The 22,877-nt window shown below is 45.3% G+C and overlaps 1 protein-coding gene across 1 annotated transcript in view; it reads left to right on the top strand.

Moving 5' to 3' along the window:
- Positions 1-2,961: 2,961 nt before the first annotated feature.
- BARX2 (BARX homeobox 2) overlaps positions 2,962-22,877 on the top strand; it is a 69,792-nt gene continuing 49,876 nt past the window's right edge. The window contains exon 1 of the mRNA XM_025894037.2: positions 2,962-3,148. Within this exon, the coding sequence (XP_025749822.1) occupies positions 2,962-3,148 (187 nt within the window). The remainder of the gene's footprint in view (positions 3,149-22,877) is intronic.

Below are 22,877 nucleotides of genomic sequence, written 5' to 3' on the forward strand. Positions count from 1 at the left end.
ATTCCACGATCTGGAATCTCTCTCTCCCCTACACCTGGGACGTGTGCCCTCAGACCGCCTTTAAGAGGTCTTGCCTCTGTGGCAGAAAATCGAGAAGCTGGAAGATCCAAGGAGTTGAGCCGAAATTCTTTAGCTATTTTAAACACGGCAGATTTCCAATCAAAGGACAGTCTGGGGGAGAGTGTGAGCAAATTTTGTGCCTGTGGTCAAGAATCCGAGCGGGGAGCAGAGGCGAGGCCGATTCCCGCCGGGCACGGTCACCCGGGCTTTCGGCGCTGTCCCCGCCGCGCGCTGCCGGCAGCCTCCCGTGTGGCAGCGCCGCAACGCAAGGACGCGAGAGCGCGGCTGCAGATCCGGGTTTGGAGAGAGGGAAGGAAGAGACAAAGAGAAGGGGCAAGGAAGGGAAGAGAAGGGCAGAAAGAAAAAGAGAAACCAGGATGGAAGATGGGGGTGAAGAAGGGAAGGGAGGGCAGAAGAGAAAAGAGAAGGGGACGTCCCACAGGGGAGGGGAGGCCGAAGTGCTGGGAAGAGTGGGGGAGGAAAGGGGGGATGGAGTCAAGGCAGTTAAAGGAACACAGAGGGTGAGACGGGGCACGGAGCGGGGCGAGGGGAATAAGCCTGGAAAGGGAGAAAAGAGGCTGCAGTGGGGAAAGGCCGGGCAAAGACAGGGCCCAGAAGAGTAACTCGGAGTAAGCGCGTCCCGTAAGCGCCCGGCAGGACCGGACAAACAGTCCACACCGGTAAAGCTCAGTCCCTCGCCAGGGTTGCCGAGTTTAAGGAGAGGCTGTCGCTCAGGTGCTGCGCCCCAAGCTTTGAGCACGCCTAGCGGCCCGCGCTCCCCGTGGAGTCGCCCCCACGCCGCGGGCTCTCGAATCCCACCAAACACTCCCTTTCTCGGCGCCTGTCAACAGCTCTGCGCTTGCCAGGGGCAAAATATAGCCCCCCCACCCAAGATTGTCCTCGGAGCGAGCGTCGCGCCCTTGGGACTCGTCTCCGGCTCGTGGCGCCGCTGGTCCCCGCTGCGCCCGCGGCCTGGAGAACCCCTCGGGGCTGGCACCCGGCGGCGGGGCCCCGGCTGAGCCGGGAGTGGTCCTGCCCCCCCCTCGCCGGACAGCGGACAGGCGGCGGGGACTGCTGGTCACCAGAGCCCGGGGCGCTCCCGGGCCCATGGCGGCGACCTGGCGTCCTGGCGGCGGGACGCGCGCCGCCGCCGGGACACCTGGCCGCAGTGTTCGCAGGCCCTGCAGCCGCCTGCGCGTGGAGGAGAATGAACGAAAACAATTCTAAACGGAGAGGAGGGGAGGAGTAGGGAGCCCTGGCACACGTGAACACATCCAGCATGAAGATCCTCAAAGTCGCCCTGCGAGCCATGTCTAATACCGGGCTCTAATTCGGCTGACTGCTATTTTCTCTTAAATGCCTAGTTATTAGTCCTCCAGGTGTGTCCCTTCCGTCCGACTTGAACCACCAGCCCAGGGGCGCGCGTCCGCTTGCTACCGCGGCGACTCGGGCTCCTGGGCGAGCAGCTCTGCAGCGAGCCCGCCGCGACTCCCGGCCGCTTCCAGGTTTCCAGCGAGATGTCACCAGCCCCAAACTCGGGTTTCGGAGAAGGCCATCCGCGTCTATAATTCTGTCTCTCTCTCTCGTGCGTTTTCCTTCCGATCCCACGCACACCAGTTCGGAGACAAAATCGTGGGAAAGCGGTGCCACCGGGCGGTTGTGGCCGGCCGCCGTGCGGGGTGGCAGGACGCAGGCAGCTGGAGCCGTCCCGGGCGCCGAGACTGGGTGGGGGTCCCCCTCGGCCACCAATTCCAATCGAACACAAGTTCGTACAGATACTGATTGAAACAGACTCGGAGGTTAGGAGCCCAGGAGGGGGGAGGCAAGCCACCCAGTAAGCGTGTTTCTTCGGGGCTCCCCGAACCCTAAGCGTCCTGAGGGACCCGGGAACGAAAGCCGCACTGCCCGGAGCATCGGGCGGCCAGAATCCTCGAGTGGGGCTGAGGGCCGGCGGGCACCGCGGGATCGCGCTGCGCTTGCCTTTACGGCGGCGAAAACAGTTCATAAACGTTAAAACATAAAAGAACGCACGCTTTTGGGGGATGACTTTCTCATTTTTACAATTTATTATTGGGATAACGGTCAGGGGCAAGGGTCATTTGCGATTTGGGAATTTGTGAGGGCGGTCAAGTGTGCGGCTCCGCGCGAGCCGAGAGCCTAGTGAATTGCAGGGGAGGCCGCGGGTCCTTGGGAAACCGGGGAGAAAGACACACGGGTCTTTGGGGCGCCGGCTCTGTGGCCCGCAGCCTCGGGAGCCTCAGCAAAGACTCGACTTACTTCTAGCAAGAGACCTAGACGCGCCTGCTCCCCGGGTTGCGGGTTGCGCGCTGCGCGCACGGGACCCAGCCCAGGAGGCGCACCCGGTCGCGTCCCGGAGGAGCGGCCCAGACCCGGCCCGCGGGCGGGGGCGGCGCGCGCTCCCCGCACCGCGCGCACACCCGAGCGCGCACACTCGGCACACACACCTGGAGTTCGTCCCAGGAGGGGGGCGGGGAGGAGAGCCAAAGCGAGTGTCTTAAAATAGAGAGGCTGGCAGAGGAGCGCGAGACACCGCGAGGCGGGAGGAGGCGAGCGAGAGAGGCGGGCACGAGGTGTGCAGGTCCGCGGCCGGCTTGCACCAGCGGGCTGGGCGGGGTGGGCGCCGACGCCCCTCGGCGCGCTTCGGCACCCGGCCCCGCAGGAAGCGCGCGCTGATTGACAGCTGCGCCGTCCCAAAAAGGCTCCGCGAAGATGCTGATCCGCGGGTGGGTCTAGACGCGCGGCCGGCGCGTCCGGTGCCCGCTCCCATCCGCGCGCCTCCCGAGCCCGCCGCCTCCCCGGCGGCCGAGGAGCGGGGCTGAGGCCCCCGCCGGCGCGCCAGCCCCCGCGGCCCCGGCCGGCCGGCGCTCTCCCCGGCTCACGATGCACTGCCACGCGGAGCTGCGGCTGAGCTCGCCCGGCCAACTCAAAGCAGCCAGGCGGCGCTACAAGACTTTCATGATCGACGAGATCCTTTCCAAGGAGACCTGCGACTACTTTGAGAAACTTTCCCTCTACTCCGTGTGCCCGTCGCTGGTCGTGCGACCCAAGCCCCTGCATTCCTGTACCGGTAAGGCGCCCCGCCGGGGGTGGGGTGGGGGAATTAGTGGGGTGTCGTGGCTTTCGCGCGGGTGTCGGGCGCCTTCCCGCCTCCGTCCTCCCACCGGAGGGCGGGGGGATTCTTCCCGGTGCCCGTGCCATGGGGGACCAGACTCGTCAGCGGCGGGCATCGCAAGGGCGGCCGCGATCTGGGACGGGCCAGGCAAGGTGTGGATCGCAAGGCTGGCGGTGGAGCGGAGGCAGCGGGCCCCTCGGAGCGGCGGCTCGGGCCACGCCGGCGATCCCGCTCGCGGGAGAAAGCTTCCTCCTTCCCGGCGCCGCTGTCGTTTTCGGTCAGAAAGTTCAAACACTTGACCCGGTTCGGCGCCTAACTCACTGTTTCAGGAAATGGTGTTGCTGCTCCCCTTGAGTTAACTTGTCCAACCTCCTCTTGTCTCCACTGGGAATTTTACGAGTCAATCAGTGTCCTGAGGTTCTCAACAAAATCCAGAAATCATTGAACTTTACTTAAAAGAATCTCCCTCTGGGGCAGTAGTTCTGGAATCCATCCCCTGTGGTGCAAGCTGAGGAGGTGACCCTTTTGTTTTAAGGGACTGAAAAAACAACAGTTATAACAATAAAAACATTCTTCACGTCTGGTTTCCTCTATCCACAAGAGCCTAACTAAGATCACTAGGAAAGATAAAGAACATTTAATAAACACGTTGAAAAAGTCGTAAGTTTATATGGAAAGTAAATCCGAAGGTATTTTTAAAACTTTGAGTGCATTAAGAGAAGCTCCAAGTTTCAAAGTGCCCTGGCTTTATAAGGATTTAGGCTATCGAAAAGCAGGTATAAATGAAAAAAAAAGTTAAAGCAGTTTTTATCAAAAATAAGTGACTGTGTGTGCTTTCAACTAAAGGTAAAAATTTAGTATTTCCCAACTAGAAGAAACTTTGAGGTTTTGTTTGTTGCATGGTTGTCCTGAAATAAGTAATTTTGTTATACTTCCACTGAAAAAGTAAAGTGAAGAGCTGGCAGTGTTCTTAAAAGACATTTTTTTTTTTTTGACCTTTCAGGCCAGAAGCTTCTAGTGCACAATGCTTAGAGTCCTATATTTTCTTTTGATTTGATGGGTTGTCCCTGTAGAACGATCAGTTAATATATGTAAATACAGCAAAGTTCTTTGAAAACCAAGTTGTTTCCACATGTATTTGGTTATGAAATGAGTACAGTATTCAGGTATGCCTTTGTAAAATAAATTTTATCCGTAAGATAGAATTAGCCTTGATAGCTCATAGCAGGACTTGCAATACTAAATTTTAAGGGCCAAGAAGTATATGAGACAAGAAACTTTAGAAATAAGCTATATTTTTACATTTACGTGTCTGCCATGCATATGTAAACCCTTGAATGAATAGTCTACATATATATTAAATAGGGGAGGTAGGCTAAGTTTTGTATTAAGCATAAATCATCACTTGCTATAATAACTCAAACCTCTTTGAGGAAAAAAAAAGATTTAATCACAAATTTCAGTGCACCCTGCTACAACATCACATGACCCTAGGACAAAACAGAATAATTCTGAACACTGAGGTATAGCACAGGGCCGGCAAAATTTTTAGTGACTTTGTGCTCTGCATTGACCCAAAGGCGGATTTTCCTGGCTTTTAGCAGTCACAGAATTGGATCATAATAAAAACATGCTAAAAAAAAAAAAAGTAATAAATAACCTCAGAAAACCGTGATCCAGTCATCAATAGGAGCTGAGTAAGTTCTGTTTCACTGAGTCTTGTATGGAAATAAGTCAGAGGAAAATAAGATGATTCATATGTAGTTTTGAGAATGTTAAGGGTGAATTGCACGTGTATCACGAACTAAAAGTTTTGCTTGGTCTTGTGCTTTTGAAGTTCCTTGATGGTTTGTGTGAAAGGCTGGTTCTTGGTAATGGTTTTCTTGCCCTGTCATTCCAGTGTTTACTTTCTTTAGATTGTTCTTTTGAAAAATGTCGTGATTTTGTGGTAGTTGAGATTTAAAATATAGAGACTGGGATTTGCCAGTGGAATTAAACCCATAAAAACTGGCTACAGTAGTCCATACTCTCAGGTCATAAGCCTTTAGTGGGTTTACGATTACAGTTAAAGCCTAACATATATTAGATCATGGGAATCCCATTAGTGACTTCTCAAGGGTTTTGCAAATACCACACTTTCAAAGCATTTTTGTTGTTTTTAACGGTTATGTTCAAGATCAAAAATCTTAGACTGGATAAATTTTATCTTTTTTTTATTAATTAAAAATGGCATTAAGTTGCTGACATTCTACATTCAATACAACTATTTATATATATTTATGTGTATATATATATATTTTCTGGATAGAGATAAATATTTAGCACTTTTGGTAGAAACGATGTGTAAAAAGTTCAAATCAAGTGAAAGGCATACATTGGAATTAAAATTACTGAACTTTCTCTCATCCTTCGGTTTGCCATTTTTAAGATTTAAATAACTACCAAAAGTGAATTTTGCCAGGTAAAATATGAAATAAGATTAAAAAAAAAGTTACCACCCTGCACAATAAGTATATAAATTTGGGGTGAAAAAAAAGCTACAGCATTTAAGAAGCCTCTACATAATTAAGCAGTCCACATTGTTTAGATTTAGTAATCCAAATGCCAATTTATGGTACTAAATCTCCTCAAGCAGAAGGTCATGTGTTCAAGTAAATTGAGAAATGGAAACATTTTTCATTAGGCAGATCATCACCTGACAGTAATTTATTATTAGACACTCTAACCTTGATGGAATACTTCCCTCCAAAAAAAATTGTTTGTCTTAGCAGGCCCTTTCTTACTACAAATACAGTAATTTTAGGCTTAGCAGGCTGTCTCTAAATTTATTTAAGTTTCCCAAGAGATGTTCTACATCACATAATAGACAGTGAGAAAGGGAATCCTAGCCTTTGAAGCCAAACTGAAGGAACATTTGTCATTAGATTTAAAATAAAATTTAAAACACCGAGCCCAAAGAGAGCCTCCGTTTGAAAAAAAGTTTGTTACTCGGACCACTGATGAGGTGTGAAATATGTTTAGGATTATTTTAAAATCTGGTAACAGGGGCGCCTGGGTGGCTCAGTCGGTGAAGCGTCTGCCTTTCACTAGGGTCGTGATCCCAGGGTCCTGGGATCAAGTCCCACATTGGGCTCCCTGCTCAGCAGGAAGCCTGCTTCTCCCTCTCCTACTCGCCCTTCTTGTGTTCCCTCTCTTGCTGTGTCTCTCTCTGTCAAATAAATAAATAAAATCTTTAAAAAAATAAAATAAAAAATAAAAAAAATCTGCTAACAGTCATTCCCATTTAGAATGGAAATATATTGCCATCTAGAAATCAGTTAACAATCTCTCATAAATGTTAGAACATTGACAGTGATTAAAGGCGCAGTTCAGAGTATCATAAATACTACTTAACTCTCGAGTGCGTTATTTCATTTTTCTGGTTGTGATTAATGTTTCTTGGTGGAAGAGTTGCTTAAAGAAATCTGGCTTCTCAGGATGGAGTATGTGCAGAGATATCGGCCGGGCATTTTTGAAGGCTCTTTCAGTTTGGTCTGTAGAGACAGGCAGAGTTTGGAAAAGATGAATAGCCTGCTTCACAAAAACAAGGCTATAACAATTTATCCTAAGAGTTTTTTGAGGATACTGAGAAGCCAACCTACTGTGCTAATTACTTAAAATTCTATTTTAGTTATTTATACTTACAACCTAGAATTATCTTTAGACTTGCACATGCGTGTTTTGCGGGGGGTGGGGGGAAGGTGAATATAGATACTTGGATGTTTTGCAGCCTGTGACCAGCACATGGCTTTTAATTAATCCACTAAAACCTACAGGCGAATTTCTTTCTCCTTCCCTGGTGGAATGGTTCTGTTGGATCTCCCGGTGACCTTCAGTGGCCAGCCTTGTAGAACCGACTGTTGAGGTACAGAGCTGGAAGGGATCACAGAGATCACGGACCAATCTCCCCGAGCAGAATATCCTTTTTTTGTGAGGCGCTAGGGTCACATCAGTGCTTAGACACAGTTTTAGTCCACGCTGTCCACTGCCGTCCTCCTTGTTACTGAGGATACTCAGAAATCAGGAAGACTTTTTCAACTTGGTTACGCACCCGGGATAAATCCGTGCAGTCACACCCAAGGGACAGTCAACCAGCCAATTAAAAGGGGCACTTGGGGAAGGATGTTTATCTTAAGAGGTGGCATTGAGAACATTTTATCCTTTGGTGGGTCCAAGAGAAACAAGTTCTTTGGGGTGGTGTCCTTGGGTTCATTTTTATCACAAAGATTGGGTGTCATCCCAGTGAAAAATGAAATGAGGTGGGGACACGTGTAATGGCTTTTTTGGAAGTTAGGCAGCCTGCTCTTGCTTCATGGAGTTGGCTCCAGTCATTTCCTAAATCTCAGTGTGGTCTTTCAGTCTGAGAATGAAGCCCGTAGGATCTTGGGAACCTGAGGGTTGGGGACTGGAATGTTAATGGAAAAAATGTAAACTGGGGTTTGGGAGGGTGATCATTATCAACAAGCATTTGTATTTCTGCCAGAGGCTGATAGGCTTTTATTAGAGCGATTATTCATAACTGCTTCTCCTGTTCCCATTCTAAGGGTAAATAAATCAAGGGATGCGCAGGACATAGGACTCATCCAGGGTCAGAAGAGATTTGGAGCTGGGCTCTGTGGGCCCCCTCAGCTGTTGTCTCATTTACTCCTTAAGTTTTATAACTCCTTTGTTAAACAGACAAGCTGAGTGGCTCCTCAGGAGTCAGTTTTAACTGGTGAATATAGTTCATTAGCAGTTTCTTCTCCGGTTCTGGTTTCCCTAATAACCAAGGGGAAAATGATTAGAAATTTAGTCCACGAGTTAAAATGCCTCTCTGAATGTCTGCAGTCTTTAGTATCATTTAATTCATCATTTTCATTCAACAGATCTTCATTCTTGCTTGGTGATGGCACTGTTAACGAGTTCATTACATTTCAGTTTATTCTAAATCTTGACTCACAGTTGGGATACTTTACAGATTCCCCTAAACTATCTGTAGAACCACTGCCAAACCCAATTTTGTTGTTCTCTAGAATGTATTGGGCAGTTTGGAATTGGGATCAGGGAACATTGTGACAATTGAATACTTTTGCTCGCCAGATGGAATTTTCTGTTTGAACTCCCCCTAAAGGGTGTGATCGCCAGCCAACTTGTCATATTAACCTCGTTAAATACAGCCAAAATGAAACGGTGTTTATAGAACCTCTGTTATGAAGCCAGTCTGCCCGTGTTCTTGTGGGTTGTATGTCTGGACTGAAACCGCCTTTGTATATAAGCGTGAACTGTATAAAGTTGCTAGTTGTAACCCACCTCCGGAATCAAAGTGAAAAGATTGTTAGGTCGAATAAGTCCCAGGAATCTATAGGAAAAGCAGTAAGGATTATAAAAGGTTGTTTACATTGTAAGGAGAGATTAAACAAACAAAACCCACAAAAGGAAGGAATAGGGAAAAAGAAAAAGAGCAGGTTTCCCTGAAACTTTTGTAGCTCCTCCAGGGAGCCTTGCCCAAAGCCCAGGGTCCTTTAGCATGGCTGCTCAGGCCAAGCTACGGGGGCTTCTGAAGTTTTTGTCTGTGCCTGGATAGTCAGTGGTGGCGAAGGTTGATTTTACTTAGATACACATGGAACCCCCTTGAAACAAGAGACCCAGGGCCTGGGCCCTGCTGGGCATTCAGCATTCACTGGGGAGGACTGAATAAATGTCAGGCCAGAAGCATTTTTAGGTGTCATTTGCGCTTTATTTTTGAGGCCCAGCAGGAACAGAGATGGAAAGCTAGGTAGGCCACATGATCTGAGGCTCCCTCATTGGTATGAAGCCCGTGAACTTGTATGGGTGTCACCGGCCTGCCCCGCTGGCCCCTCATCCAGCTTCAGGGCAAAGTGCGCTCAGGTCCTGTGGCTGAACCCATTGCTGAACTCGTCCCTGGAATGTGGGACTAGAGGCCTGCAACAGAGGGCCGCGGGGATTGGGATGAGATGTCCAGATTTCAGCCTCATTTGCCATTCTTCCTTGGGGAAGGCCGTCGTACACGCTGTGTCGTGGAGTCATTTTTAATGTGGCATGGAGCTGAAACCCACTCGCACAGCTTGCTCACTGAGGGCTGCCCAGAGCCCGCAGGTGCTCACAGAGCTGTCAGGAGCCCCGACTGCAAGCGACCCACTTCCCTTGGCAGCAGCGTGAACAGAGAGAGGAAGAGGGGACTGCGAGATATTCGGGGGAAGGCTCCCCCTGTGTGACAAGCCCCTGTGTGCCGCCTCTCTGGGGCCTGCCTCGGCGTTAGCGGCCTGTGAGGTTGGAATGGCTATTTCTTCCTCCACAGCACAGATGACGGGATGAAAATTGGCATTAGAGTGTATTAATAATGCGGTTCAGATCAGAACCTTGTATAACCTTGGTGATATTCACAAAATAAGTGGTTCGAGAAAGAGAAGCTTTGTGTGTGTGTGTGTGTGTGTGTGTGTGTGTTTAACCAGAAAACCTCCGCAACCCCTCAGGATTTAATGTATTTTTATTGCAGCTTGAGAACAGTTAGGGAAAAAAAAAGTCTTGTTAAAATGAATGCTCTAAATAAAAACACAGTTAATTTTCCATTACAGTGTCTAATTACTCATCATCACCAGGGCATTTTTATATGGCAATTTAACTTCTTGAAAGTGGAAACTTGGCACACGTTTAAGGAAGAAAGCAGTGCTCCTAGATAGGTATCAGAAGATGGTCTAATTATGTTTGGGCTGGAGTTGATTCTTACACATGATTGCTCTGGAGAAGATAGGGGGATAGAGGGCCTCTTTCTTTAGTTGCGAAGGAAAGTCTCTGGTTTCTTCAGTGCCCGTTGAAATTGAATATGGAGGGAGAGAATTCTGAACGTTAGATGATGTGCAAGTACATCTGAAAAGGGACCCTGCCAGTCACCAGTTGAAGCTGATGTCAGGACTACTTGATAGGCCTGGAGGACAGCTATCTGTGCTTTCTGACTCCCCTGGCAGAGTTCATAAAGATGAACATGGCCTTTCTCCAAGGAAAGGTCAAGATACCACTGAATAGAAGCCAATCTGGGAGGATCTCCACACGAAACTAAATATGTTAAGAGTCCAAGCAGACAAGCTTATGTGGCTCCTTTTTATTGCATCCCTCTAGCTTACCAGCATGTCCTTAGGAACGTGTTCTTCTGGATATTGGGGGACATTCTCACAGTGTACGTTGAATAAGATTACCTGCTGCCTCAGTGATGTCAATGTCATTATTTAAAAAAAAAAACCTTATGTGTGTGATAAGCGATGTGATGATTTTCTTTTTGCTTTTCTAATTCAAGGATCGCTTATGACGTGTGGGAAAATGGAATGGTCTAGGGCTTGGTGGAATCTTAGGAAGTCCTAGCTGTATTTCCATGCCAGGAATGCCTAGCAGGTCCCTAATTCTGATTCACCTACCAGCCTCCAGCACCCCACTTCCCTCTTCTCAGAGTTCTTTGCACTCTGTAACTTAACCTTTGTTGAAATTCAGGATTATGGTGATTTCACAGACAAAATCAAAGCCATTTGTATATTGAAGGAAGTGTAATAATGGAAGTTTTAGTTTAAGCTATGTCTAGGAGAATTGACGTTGTACATTTCCCTCATAGTAACCTACAAACAACCGAGTCCTGATATTATGTCTTCTGTGGTGGGGGAACCGCCTGGGCAAAGAAAGTTGCCGAGACTCCTCCTCTTGTGTCCTGTTTTATTTATCCCAAAGGCAGCTACAAACTTGGGAGAAACGCTAGAAATACTCTGAACCCTCTTCTTCACATTTGTAACAATAATAGAAATCATGCCTATCATGTAATAGGCATTGGACTAAGTGCTTTAAGATCAGCTAGAGATCATCTCTAGGAAGTAGGTATTATTATTGCCACGGATGGGAAGCCGAGAAATTAAGTAACTTTCCCAAAGTCATAGGATACATAAAGATCACTTACAAAGCAATAAGAAGGCAAGTAGAAAGATTTGCAATTCATAGAAATGAATATCTAGACAGTAAAGATGAAAGGATGTTCTGCCTCCCTGGGAATCAGGAAAACACAAATTAAAACAAGATACCATTTCACAGCCATCAGATAGGCAAAAATTAAAGAACCTGACACGATTGATGACAGCGATGTAGAGTGATAGACATTCTCATACACTGGTGGTAGGAATATATTTTTTTTGGTACGATTACTTTGGAGAGCCGTGTGGTAACACCCAATAAAGCTGCAGATCCACACATACCCAGCAGTTCAGCAGCTCCACCTCTGGGTTGATGCCTTGAGAAAACACTGTATGTGTGGGAAGGGACACATGTTTAAGAATGGTCATTTCTATGTCGTTTATGATAGTGACAAAGCTAAAACAATCAAACCACTTTTCAGAAGGAAAAAGGATAAAAACATATGTCTATTCATGCAGTGAAATTCTAAGTAATGAAAATGAATGAACCAGAACATGAATGAACCAGAACCATATTCTGCATGTATGAATATGGATAAGTGTTAGAAATACAGTGTTGAGAAAAAAACAAGTTGTAGATTGATACTTACAGTCTGATACTATTTATATACTGCTTGAAAACAAGGGTATGGGAGGAGGAGGGCTACCCACAGGTTTTTATTTTCCCGTGTAAAAATTTATTTATTAAGGAAAAGAAAAGGCCTAATGTAAATATGGCTAAGCATTCAGATTTAACAAAGCTTGGTCATGGGTATACAGATGTTCATTACATTATTCTTTGTACTTTTCTGTATGTTTGAAATTTTTCATAATATAAACCTTGAAAAATGATAGTATGGGAGACCTCACATATTCACAAAGCTCTTGATCTTGTGGAACGCTTGATGGCTTTCTTAATAGCTTTTCTGTCCTGAAACAGAAGCTTTTAAATGCAGGGCTTGTTGTACATAGTCTCGCAGTAGGGAAATAAGAACACTTTATAATTAGACACATGAGTACAACTCTCACTAAAACAACCACTGTAGGCTTCTGTAATTGGTTTCTGGATCTCACTTACCTCCCCTGGCTGGATGGGGATACTATTTATCACCAAGATAGCTGCTGTTCCCCCAGGTGATACTTTGGCATATGAGTAAACATTCTCTGAGCCCAGCATAAGGGCTAGAAGGGGTTTGCTCCGTGAAGTGTTTATTTCAGATATACATAAATAATCATGCAAGCAGGAGTCTTCAGGATTTTTCCCTTCTTAATGATGTTTAAAATCACAATAAGTTGTCTTTAAAAAAATTTTTTTTTAAGATTTTATTTATTTATTTGACATAGTGAGAGAGAGCACAAGCAGGAAGAGCAGCAGAGGGAGAAGCAGGCTCCCTGCTGAGCAGGGAGCCCGATGCGGGACTCAATCCCAGGACCCTGGGATCATGACCTGAGCCGAAGGCAGACGCTTAATGACTGAGCCACCCAGGCATCCCGTCAATAAGTTGTCTTTTATTGGATCTTGCTTTTCTATTTATTTGCTGAGATGATATACCACTCTTGGCTTTTGACCTGTAGTCCATTGCTATTGACAATTTAACTTAAAAAAAAATTGTCTAGGGACAGCTGTGAATACCAAAGAATCTAAAAATGTTAAAATGTAGCTTATTAGCAGGGACGAATGATGTTGGTATTGGCGTATAAACTGGCTGATTTCTCCTTATCCTTTGGAACCACAGATTTGCTGTGAAAACTTTGATGTGTGGTAGCAGACCTGGTTAGGAAGGGATGAGAACCATTACCGTGGAAATCCCATGGATTGCTGTGTGTTAGGGATAATAAGTGGTTATCCTATGGTTTGGAGAAGGTAACCTAGACCATGTTACTCTACCGTGACATCTGCGGTGGCAGGTGCTTTGCTCAGTCTATCTTAACAGCCAGAACCTTTTGCTTTTTCTTTCGTTCCAATTTAGAAATAGAGCTCTAAGACGTTTTGACCAAAAGGTCGCCTTTGGGGGCTTTTTCCTCCTGTGTCCATTTCAGAGAGAAAACACTCTTCAGTGGGGGTGAAACAGTTTGTACGGTCAAGAGTTGGCCAACACGCTCCTCCTCCTAGACCATCCCTCTCTGCCTAAATATGGCAGACCCTTGAACAACACGGGTTTGAACGGCATGGGTCCACTTATGCATGGATTTTTTTTTTTTTGATAAATACAGTACAGCACTGTAAATGTATTTTTTCCCCTTCCTTATGATTTTCTTCATAACATTTTCTATCCTCCGGCTTACTTGTTTGCAGAATACAAAATATGTGTTAACCATTTATGTTACTGGTAAGGCTTCTCTGGTCAGCCGCGGGCTGTTAGTAGTTAAGTTTTGGGGGAGTGGAAGTTCGACGGTGATATTTTGAGCACCCCCCAAGCCCCTTATTGTTCAGTGGTCAACTGTACATACAGAGAAGCAAATCAGTCCAAGCACCATAGGACGTGCGTCCCACCCAGACCATCTGCAGCCCGTGTCACAGAGCTTTCTTCAGTGCTTGGCAGTGGCAGCTATGGTCAGCAGGAATTAATGACCACATCTAGAGGACTGTGGCCAAATTGGACATGACTGAAGGGATGGTGGATCTGTCAGATTTGTTGCCAGTGAGCAGACTTTCATGGGTTGCAGGACCAAGTCTGCAATTTATCTGACCCACGTAGATGCATGCAGTGGCTGGAGTAAATCAGACGGACTGCAATTTTCGCTGTGTCTTGCTCAGTCAACCTTCTGGATCTTTTCAGTGGAATCTTATCCCTCATAAAATGGACTAGCTAGGCTGGAGGCTGTGAATGGAGAAAACATTATGAAGACAAGTTCCAAAGAGCTGCCGTGCAACTCTCTAAGTAAGATAACATGCTCTCGCGACCCATGGAGTCTGTTCACTGGCAACAAATTGGATAGATCCACCTTGGATCTTCTGTTTGGAACTACGTGGGGAAAAAACGGGCGAGGACTTAGAATATTTATGGTCGCTTTTTAGCAAGTTTCACTGAGGGAGAGAGATAGGAATATATTTGACTTAGGTTCCAGTCCAAGTCCTTTTCTTTTCATGATTGAACATTTTATTGAAATAATTGGTAAATCACCCTGGAGGAGATTGTTTCGGAGGATGTTGTTAATTTTGTTATCCCTGGATATCATGGCAACTCATTATTGCTCTTAGCACGTTAGACAGCTGTGTAACTTGGAAGCATGTTTTCAGTCCTCAGTTCAGAGTACAGCGTAAAGGAACGTTCTGTTGGAGTGCGGGTTTGGTTTCTTTAAACTGGGACATGGAGCCTGGGCAGTTGGAACAATTAGCTGCGCAACTTTTTTTAGGTAACCGTAAAATAGAAATAACAATAATTATAAATGGTAACCCTGTGGCAGACACGAGGGCATTTAAGTTAATGAAATAGTTGTTGCGATCACTGCTTTTCGGATGAAGAAAGGGAAACTCGGGGAGGTGAAGAAATGGCAATAAGATCACGTGAGTAGGTGGCACAGTTGAGATCGGAACTCAGGTCTATTTCTTTCGGCGTAAAGCTCCATACTATGTATAACCATATGGAAGTATGCAAATTAGAAGTCAAGCCTGTCCCTTTCCATGGAGGGTCCATACTGTATAGAAAGCAAGGTCCAATGAACGTGAAGGAATTTATTTTGCACCTCTTCACTCCTTTACCCATATTTACAATCACTTAGTGTGTGCCAGTCAGTCTTTCCTTTCCCGTGATTATTTGGGTCTCTGAATGATTCTAGACGAATTCTAAGAAGCAGTACTACCTTTGGAGGAAGCAAGATCATAGACCTACTGCCTTCTGGCGGTGTGATTTTGAACCCATTTCCTTGCCTCTGGGTGTCCTTATTGGTGTGACATGCCTAAGGCTTCTTTGGTCACATTGCTTCCATGAGCTGTGGTTCTCTGAATAAAGTTTTCTGTAGGGGTCAAGGGTGGAATTCCCATCCATCCATCCATCCATCCATCATCCATTCGTTATTGTGAATCAGAGAGAATATGCTTAACTAAATACAGCCAATTGCCTGGAGAGTTAAGACTTGGAATATTTTTCATGAAATACTCATTATTAAATTTAGTGGGGGAAAAAATCTGGCCACTTGTTTGGCATCACTTCAAAGGTTAAGAGACTAATTTGTTTCACATTATATGTTGTGGAGCTTGGGGTGGGTTCTGGGAATCTCTGTTTTTAAGAAGAGATTATAATGATTATAATGAAAAGTCAAGTTTGGGAACCACTGTAGTGTAGATATCAGCTTAATGGTGAGATAGATGTAATTTGTACCCCATGACTTAAATACAGGAAGCTGTTTAGTGGAAATGATCCTAGTGGATGGATTTTGAGTCACATGGTACTGGGTTTGTGTGCATTTTATTGTTTGTTTGACCTTCGGCAAGTTATTTGACCTCCCTGACACTCAATTTCTTCATCTACAAAAGGAAGATAATAATAACTCCCTAATGGGGTTAGTCATGTAGGTTAAGTGAGATAATGCATATAAAGCTCTTAGCATAGTTCCTGGCATGTAAGTGCTCAGTAATTGATAGCTTCTATTAAAAATAATAATCTTATAATCATAACTGCATCTTGGTTGACTGAAGCACAGCCCTTCAGAGAAAGATCGCTATTCTTGATGAATTAAACTCAAGAAAAACTAAATATCTTTAAAAAACTACTTCACTCCAGGGCATTCTTGTGAGTTATGTCATAGTGCTAACTGCCTCTTGAGGCCTCTTGCATCCTGGGTGGTCTGTGAGCTAAGTTCAAGTCATCATGAATAGGTACGTTTGATTCCCCCACCTTCCTGTTTTATAATACGAATTCAGAATTTTGTAAATTCCTAAACGAGTGGCACAAACAGGTCAACACGACATCGTCACAAAATGTGCTTTGTTACTTTCTTCTTTTACAAGAGTTGCTCAGGATTAATTACCCGTAGGAAATGTTTCATCATGCAGCTGGGTACCTCAAGAATTGTTTCAGAAAAGTGGCAGAATTTCCCAACAAGTTTGAATTCTTTTCTTCTTTGAAGAGTACAGTTAGGGATAACCTTTTCTTGTGCAAGAGAATATGAATATTCTCTTATTTCAGAGTACTGAGAGAGAAAAATTCAGTTGTGATCTTTTTTAATTGGCGATGTGGAAAAGGTAGCAGGTTGGGAAACAGTTGTTGTCCTAGTATATTATTGGGTCTGTGATTCACAGGGAGTTCCAAATAAAGCCCCTGTTTTACAGCTTTTAAATTGCTTGTGGGGCTAGTTTAAGATCACATTCTAAGTGGTAATGGTGGCTGTTGTGTTGAAGGAGTGTGTGGACAAGGGTTTGACATGGATTTCTCCTGGGAATTGTGTTTCTCAACTAGCCACTGGTATCTTAGGAGGCCCGGTATCTGCTAATGAAATACTTTAATCGATGAATCCCCTCCATAGGGTGAGAAAAATTCTCTTGATGAATTCTCCCCTTCCATGGTGTGAAAGAAGCCCTGGTGAACAGGGCAGTATGTCTGTCCCACCATTTATAATGATGATTCCTACGAGCAGTGTCTAGTGACATCATCCAGGCTCTGTGGGGGTGGGGGGCAAGTGGAAGCAGGTGGAATTAGGACCAGTTGGTGTGTCACCATGGCCACATGGAGTGGGGCTGATTTTTTTTTTTTTAAGATTTTATTTATTTAGTTGACAGAGAGAGCACAAGCAGGGGGAGCGGCAGAGGGAGAAGCAGGCTTCCCGCCGAGCAGGGAGCCCGATGTGTGGCTCGATCCCAGGACCCTGGGATCATGACCTGAGCTGAAGGCAGACGCTTAACCGACCGAGCCACCCAGGCGCCCCAAGGAGTGGGGCTGATTTGTGTAGGGAGGACTCACCTGGTTCCCTAAGTTCCTCAGGACCATTGTTGAAATAGGACTCAGTGGGACATATGGATTTTGGGCAGCCTGTTGAGAATATTCTGTTAAAGCTGTGAATTCGGAAAAGCAGTGTGCATGCATTTATAACCCAGTAGGAGGGGAGTAGGCAGAAATGGATGAGAGGTGGGAGGTGGGGTGTGAGAAGGAATGTCGCAAATGGGGAAAGAAGAGTCGGGGGTTCGGAAACAGGTTCTACTACTGGAGCCCGAAGCCTGGGTCCTTTGACACCCGTAGGAAAACAGATTTAAAAATGAGAATGGAATATTTCATTTTGGAAATTGCCCTGTGAGTACCTGCTTATTACCAGAGGCGTTCCTCATAACCGACAGCTTGATGACCTCTGATTGGGCAGCGGCCCGCCCAACCACACATGTTGCATAATTATCATATATATTAATGATGCATTGAAGAATTTCATCATCCTGGGTCACAAAAGATCGTTATTATTACATGATAATACAGTAATCGTGTGCGTGCAGTGCCGGGCAGGAAATCGCGTGTCCTTGCTGTGAAGAGGCCGTGTGGGAGCAGAGTTCACAGTGCAGATTCTGTCAGAAAACCCCTCCTGGGCCCTTCGCTGCCTCCGTTTCAGGGTCATAACACGCACGACTGTGTTTTTCTGGACAGCGAGACCAGAGGCGGGCCAAATTTGGCCTACCACCTGTTCTTCTACTGCTAGGAGCTAAGCATGGTGTTTACATTTGTAAATGGAAGAAAAGAAATCAAAAGAAGAATATTTTGTGACCCATGAAAATTACACAAAGTCCAGATATCGGTGTCCGTGAAGTCTGATGGGGGCAAAGCCACGCCCACTTGCATACATACCGTGTTTGGTGGCTTTCACTGGGCGACAGCAGAGGGGAGCGGTTTCGGCAGAGAGGGTATGGCCCACAAAACCTAAACTCTTCACTGCCTGGCCCTTCACAGGAGAAGTTTGCAGGCCCTTAAACTAGACTACTGGAAGCAGGTTTCCTCAGTTGGCTAATAGTTGTTGCTGATCCACAACAGATGATGTCATCCTCGTTATTCTAGGGCCACAAAATCCCCCCTTTGATTCATCACAGACCAAGGTTCTGTTGTCATCCTGTGATGTGTGAATGGCCTTGGAAGTGGGAGTTTAGTGGAGAATTTTGCCGGGACTCTCTTAAATTGAGACAAGGCTCTTGGAACTAAGGATGAATTTCTAAACCTTTCTAGATATAACACAAGATTTTTCTGCACCAAGAGAGGGGTTAAAAATATTGACAGTAAAGTGGTCAAGATTCAGCTGAATTCTGGGGAATTTTCTTTGCTGTCCTAATCCTCAACTGGTTTTCCCCAGAGGAAAGCTGAGGATGACAGCTTATAAGAGCTTGGGAGTATCAAAATTACTGACATTTATCTGTTTGAGGTTTGGATGACATTGTATATGCTTCTTATTTGACTTTAACTTGTTGCCCATCCCTGGAATTAATAGCAATAATAATACAAGTTCTGCAGTTACATCACCACAGCCCCACCTGGGAGGCTTTGCATGGCTGGGTAAAGCACTTGATTGTGGGCGTACATTCTGCTGCAGAAATGCATACCCGTCTGTATGTGCCTTTGGAATTTTCACCTGTTCGGGTTCAGGGGCTCCCAGACCTTTCAAGAAGGACAAAGCATGATTCTCCTGGTGCCTCGGTACACTCTTGTTTTATTTCAGGCACTCGGGTTAGGATGAGGCTTCTAGTGTCCTAGGCAGCCTTCGAGCCTTCCATTGGGAAGTGGAGGTGTGAAATGAAGCTGACTCGAGATAACTTCCTACCCGTTGTGTTTATCCAGCCAACTGGGTTGAGAATCCTTCAGATGTTGCCCTAAAATGGACTTGGTGGGTGGTGTATACGCTGGAAGGTAGGTTAACTCAAGAAGAAGCAATCATTGATGTTGGTAGGTAAAATTTGATCTCAAAGAGAAGAATGTATGGTACACGCTACCTCTGATTTCTTACTCCAGGTGGTGGTGAATTTGACAAAAGGACAATGACGACAACGAAAAGCAAAATAAATATAAAAACAAAAGTAAAGATAACAGCAAATACTTCTTTAACATTACTTAACACTCAGTGCTCTGAATGCCCTACGTGAATTAATGAATTTAATTCCTACCACAATCGTATGAGAGACCATTATTCTTTGCACTTAAAAATGAGGAAACAGAGAAGTAGAGAGACAGACCTCTCCTTGGTTGGCATAGTATGGCAGAAGAGAGGAAATCACATTTTAGGTGGTTAGAGATTAAATACATTAGGGGGTAACCTCTGATTTCTACAAAGCTAATACAGAGTGTGACAAAAAATAATACTCAAAAAATACGGGTGGAAGAGCAGAAGATAAATCCCAACTTTGTCACACATGGGGAACTCTGTTGCTTAACAGGGAGCTTAGACTCCTGAAGAATTTCTTATTTTTACTTTTATTTATTGACTTTTTATTTAAAAAATTTTTTTAAAGCTTTTATTTTTAAATAATGTCTACACCCAATGTGGGGCTGGAACTCACAACCCCGAGATTAAGAGTCACACGCTTAGGGCACCTGACTGGCATGGTCGGAGGAGCGAGTGATTTTTGATCTCAGCATTGCAAGTTGAGCCCCATATTGGGTGTAGAGATTATTTAAATAAATAATAAATTAAAAAAAGAGTTGCATACTCTACCAACTGAGCCAGCCAGATGCCCCAAATTTCTTATTTTTAAAAGCAGTGCTGGGTACAGAATAGATTGTAAGCAGTATTTTTAAAAATTTTCTCAGGGCGCCTGGGTGGCTCAATCAGTTAAGCATCTCCCCTCAGCTCCGGTCATGATCCCAGGATCCTGGGATCGAGCCCCCTGTTGGGCTCCCTGGTCCGCAGGAAGCCTGCTTCTCCCTCTCCCGCTCCCCCTGCTTGTGATCCCTCTCTCACTGTGTCTCTCTCTGTCAAATAAATAAAATCTTAAAAAAAAAAAATTCTGATTTTCTTTTATTACGACTCATTTGATTTTCCTTACCTAGTTCTTTATTTCCAGGCTAGCCAACTGTCCCTGCAATGATTAGGACATATTTTCCCCCGAGGAACAATGAAGTTCTTCTATGGCTGAAGTCCTAGGGAATCTATTAGTGTCCATATTTGCAAAGTGAGCTAGAGAGGGACGCAGTTCAGTATTTTACTCATTATGCTTAACTGCCTTAGCTACTGTTCCAGGATGGGTATAATTTAACTAAATTTGATCTTATTGTTAATACCAGAACAAAATTAAATGTGAGTAGATAAAACTGAACACCTGTATACCTGCCACTGAGCTGAAGGGAAGGACATTTTTTCTGTGGTTTTACCCTGTGCTCCTCCCTGACGCTGCCCTCTTCTTTCTCTCCACTAGAGGCAACCAGTGTCTCAGGTCTCTGTTCATGCCCGGCTCTCCTCTGTAGTTTCACCATATGTTTGTATCCCTAAATCAGAGATCACTTAGCTTTGTTCATTTTTGAACTTGATATAAATGCAGGCGTGCCATGTGTATTTTTGGTGACTTGTGTTTGCACGTAGCATTGCATTCCCAAGGTTCATATATTGTTATATGTAGCTGCAGCTTGTTCAGTTTTTCGTGGCTGTGTGCTACGCAGTGTCTAAATATAATGTGGTGTATTTACCCATTCTGTCGATGGACTTTTGGGTTGCGTCCAGTCTTCATTAGAGATATTGTTGCCTTGCTTTTTCTTTTTTTTTAAGGTTTTATTTTTAAGTCATCTCTATACCCAACATGGGGCTCGAACTCACAACAGTGAGATCAAGAGTCGCACGTTCTACGCACTGAGCCAGCCAGGCACCCCAGGGATATTGTTCCTTTGAACATTCTTGTTAAATGCCTTTTCTTAAAATCAGTGATCAGGAGGACTCACTTAAATAGTTTTCCTATGAAAAGGTTAGTCTTACAGTTTAATGAAAATGGTAATGCCTATTTTTTGCATAGGTAGGTGTGTAGTTTTTATTTGGGGACTCAGACTGCATATTAAATGGATTTATTTTTAATTGCTTTTGTGGTTAACTTTTTTCCAGAATTGACAATGATTTGTGTATTTTATTTTCTGAACAAATTGAAGCATTTATTATAAAAATCACTGGAAAATAAGTCTGTCCAATTTTATAGTAGAGGTTATATATATATTTTAATAAAATAAGTGTTTGAAAATACTAAATAATTTTAACTAGAATGTGAAGTACTTTCTTCTCTTAGTGAAACATTAAATAAGCTTTTGTCATCCAGAGCAACAAATAGCAAATCCTGCAGTTATTTAGGTAAGTTGGTCTTTGCGCCACCCCCTGTTTATATGGAGACTAGAAAAGAAACATTTAATTTGCACAGTTTTCAACTTAAAAAAGATAGTCCTTAAGAACTTTCTGAATTATTCTGCAGAATTGTACAAAGGCACAGAGGTTTAAGGCAGGTAAGAATCTGCAGTCCACTCCGCTGTTTTTGACTGGAAAGAGAATGAAAGCCCAGAGTAACTAAGTTTCTTAACCAAGATCACAGCGAGGCCTTGCTATGCCTTTTAAATACAGCTTCTCCAAGATAGCCATATGAACCTATAGTTCCTCTTGTAACTTAGAAGCCAGCAGTGTCTTGTCATAGTCCTATTTTTTGCTTCAGTCTGTCTTATTTAGCATCACTGGAATCATTAATGAAATCTATCATGACAGTGTAAGGTTTGATTTTTCTAAATGCTTTTCCCCACCCTGTCAACTGTGCTGACCCCAGAGAGATTGTACTTCATTCCCAGAGCCTGGCTTCTGTCACTGACAGTATTTCCATTCGCTCGTGACTCAGCTGCCGCCATCCAACGTTGGAGGAGAAGCACTAAGCTTGAAGAATCCCGCTGCCTGGTCAACCAGCCCTGGCCCGGGGCACCTCGTCCTCAGTCCGCCCGCAGCCTGGCAGGGGGCTCTCCCTCTGAAGGAAGCGGCAGCTTTGCAAGAGAGATCTTAATGAGGCTATTTGGATTAGACTGGGTTAAGGGGCAGTGAGTTCTATGCATTTGGGGGTGGATGTGAGGTTCTTCGTGTTCTTGCAGTCACCCTGGGCCCTCCTGTCACACCCCTCCAGCGCCGTGCCCAGCCATCAGCCTCTGCCCCCATCCTGAAATAGCCACGGTTCACAAGGAAGACATTCGCTCTTCTCATCTTGCTGGGCTGGTGAGCTCTGTGTTTGCCAGGGGGATGGGCTGGGGCCGGGGGCGGGGGGGGGGGGAGGGGGAGGTGGGCTTTGACTTGTTCTCCTTAAGGACAGCCTCCGAAAGCTTACAGTCTGTTTTAAGAATGGCACAGGAATGCAATGGGACTTGGAGACAGAGCGTGAACACTGAGTTGGTGACCTGGGCAAGCTGCTCTGCTCTTCTCGGCCTCTCCCTCCTGGGCTGGGAAATGGGTGTGTAAGAGCACTGGTGCCCCTGGGTTTGCTGTAGAGACTGCCAGAGGTAGATCTCCTGAATCTCACGGGGACAAAAGGAATTCACCTCTGAAATAAATTTAAAATACATATATATATCCTACACGTGTCCTTAGGTTTCTGCATCAGAAAGCTGGGGAATGCATCTGCAGAGTCAGAGGTCACAGAGATGACTAGATGCATAGCATGTCACACACCAGCTGGCCTCTTCCCCGGCGATCTGCTCCACTCCAGCGGCACCTGGCTTAGCCAATATACTGTACTGAAATCTTGTGTTTATTTGACCGTCTCTCCTGCGGGGCTGTGAGCTTCCATCGGGCAAGAATTGTGCCTTAATTCATCT

Source organism: Callorhinus ursinus, unplaced genomic scaffold (assembly GCF_003265705.2).
Source record: "Callorhinus ursinus isolate GAN/ISIS: 27379988/994484 unplaced genomic scaffold, GSC_fseal_2.0 scaffold19, whole genome shotgun sequence".
Classification (NCBI taxonomy): domain Eukaryota; kingdom Metazoa; phylum Chordata; class Mammalia; order Carnivora; family Otariidae; genus Callorhinus; species Callorhinus ursinus.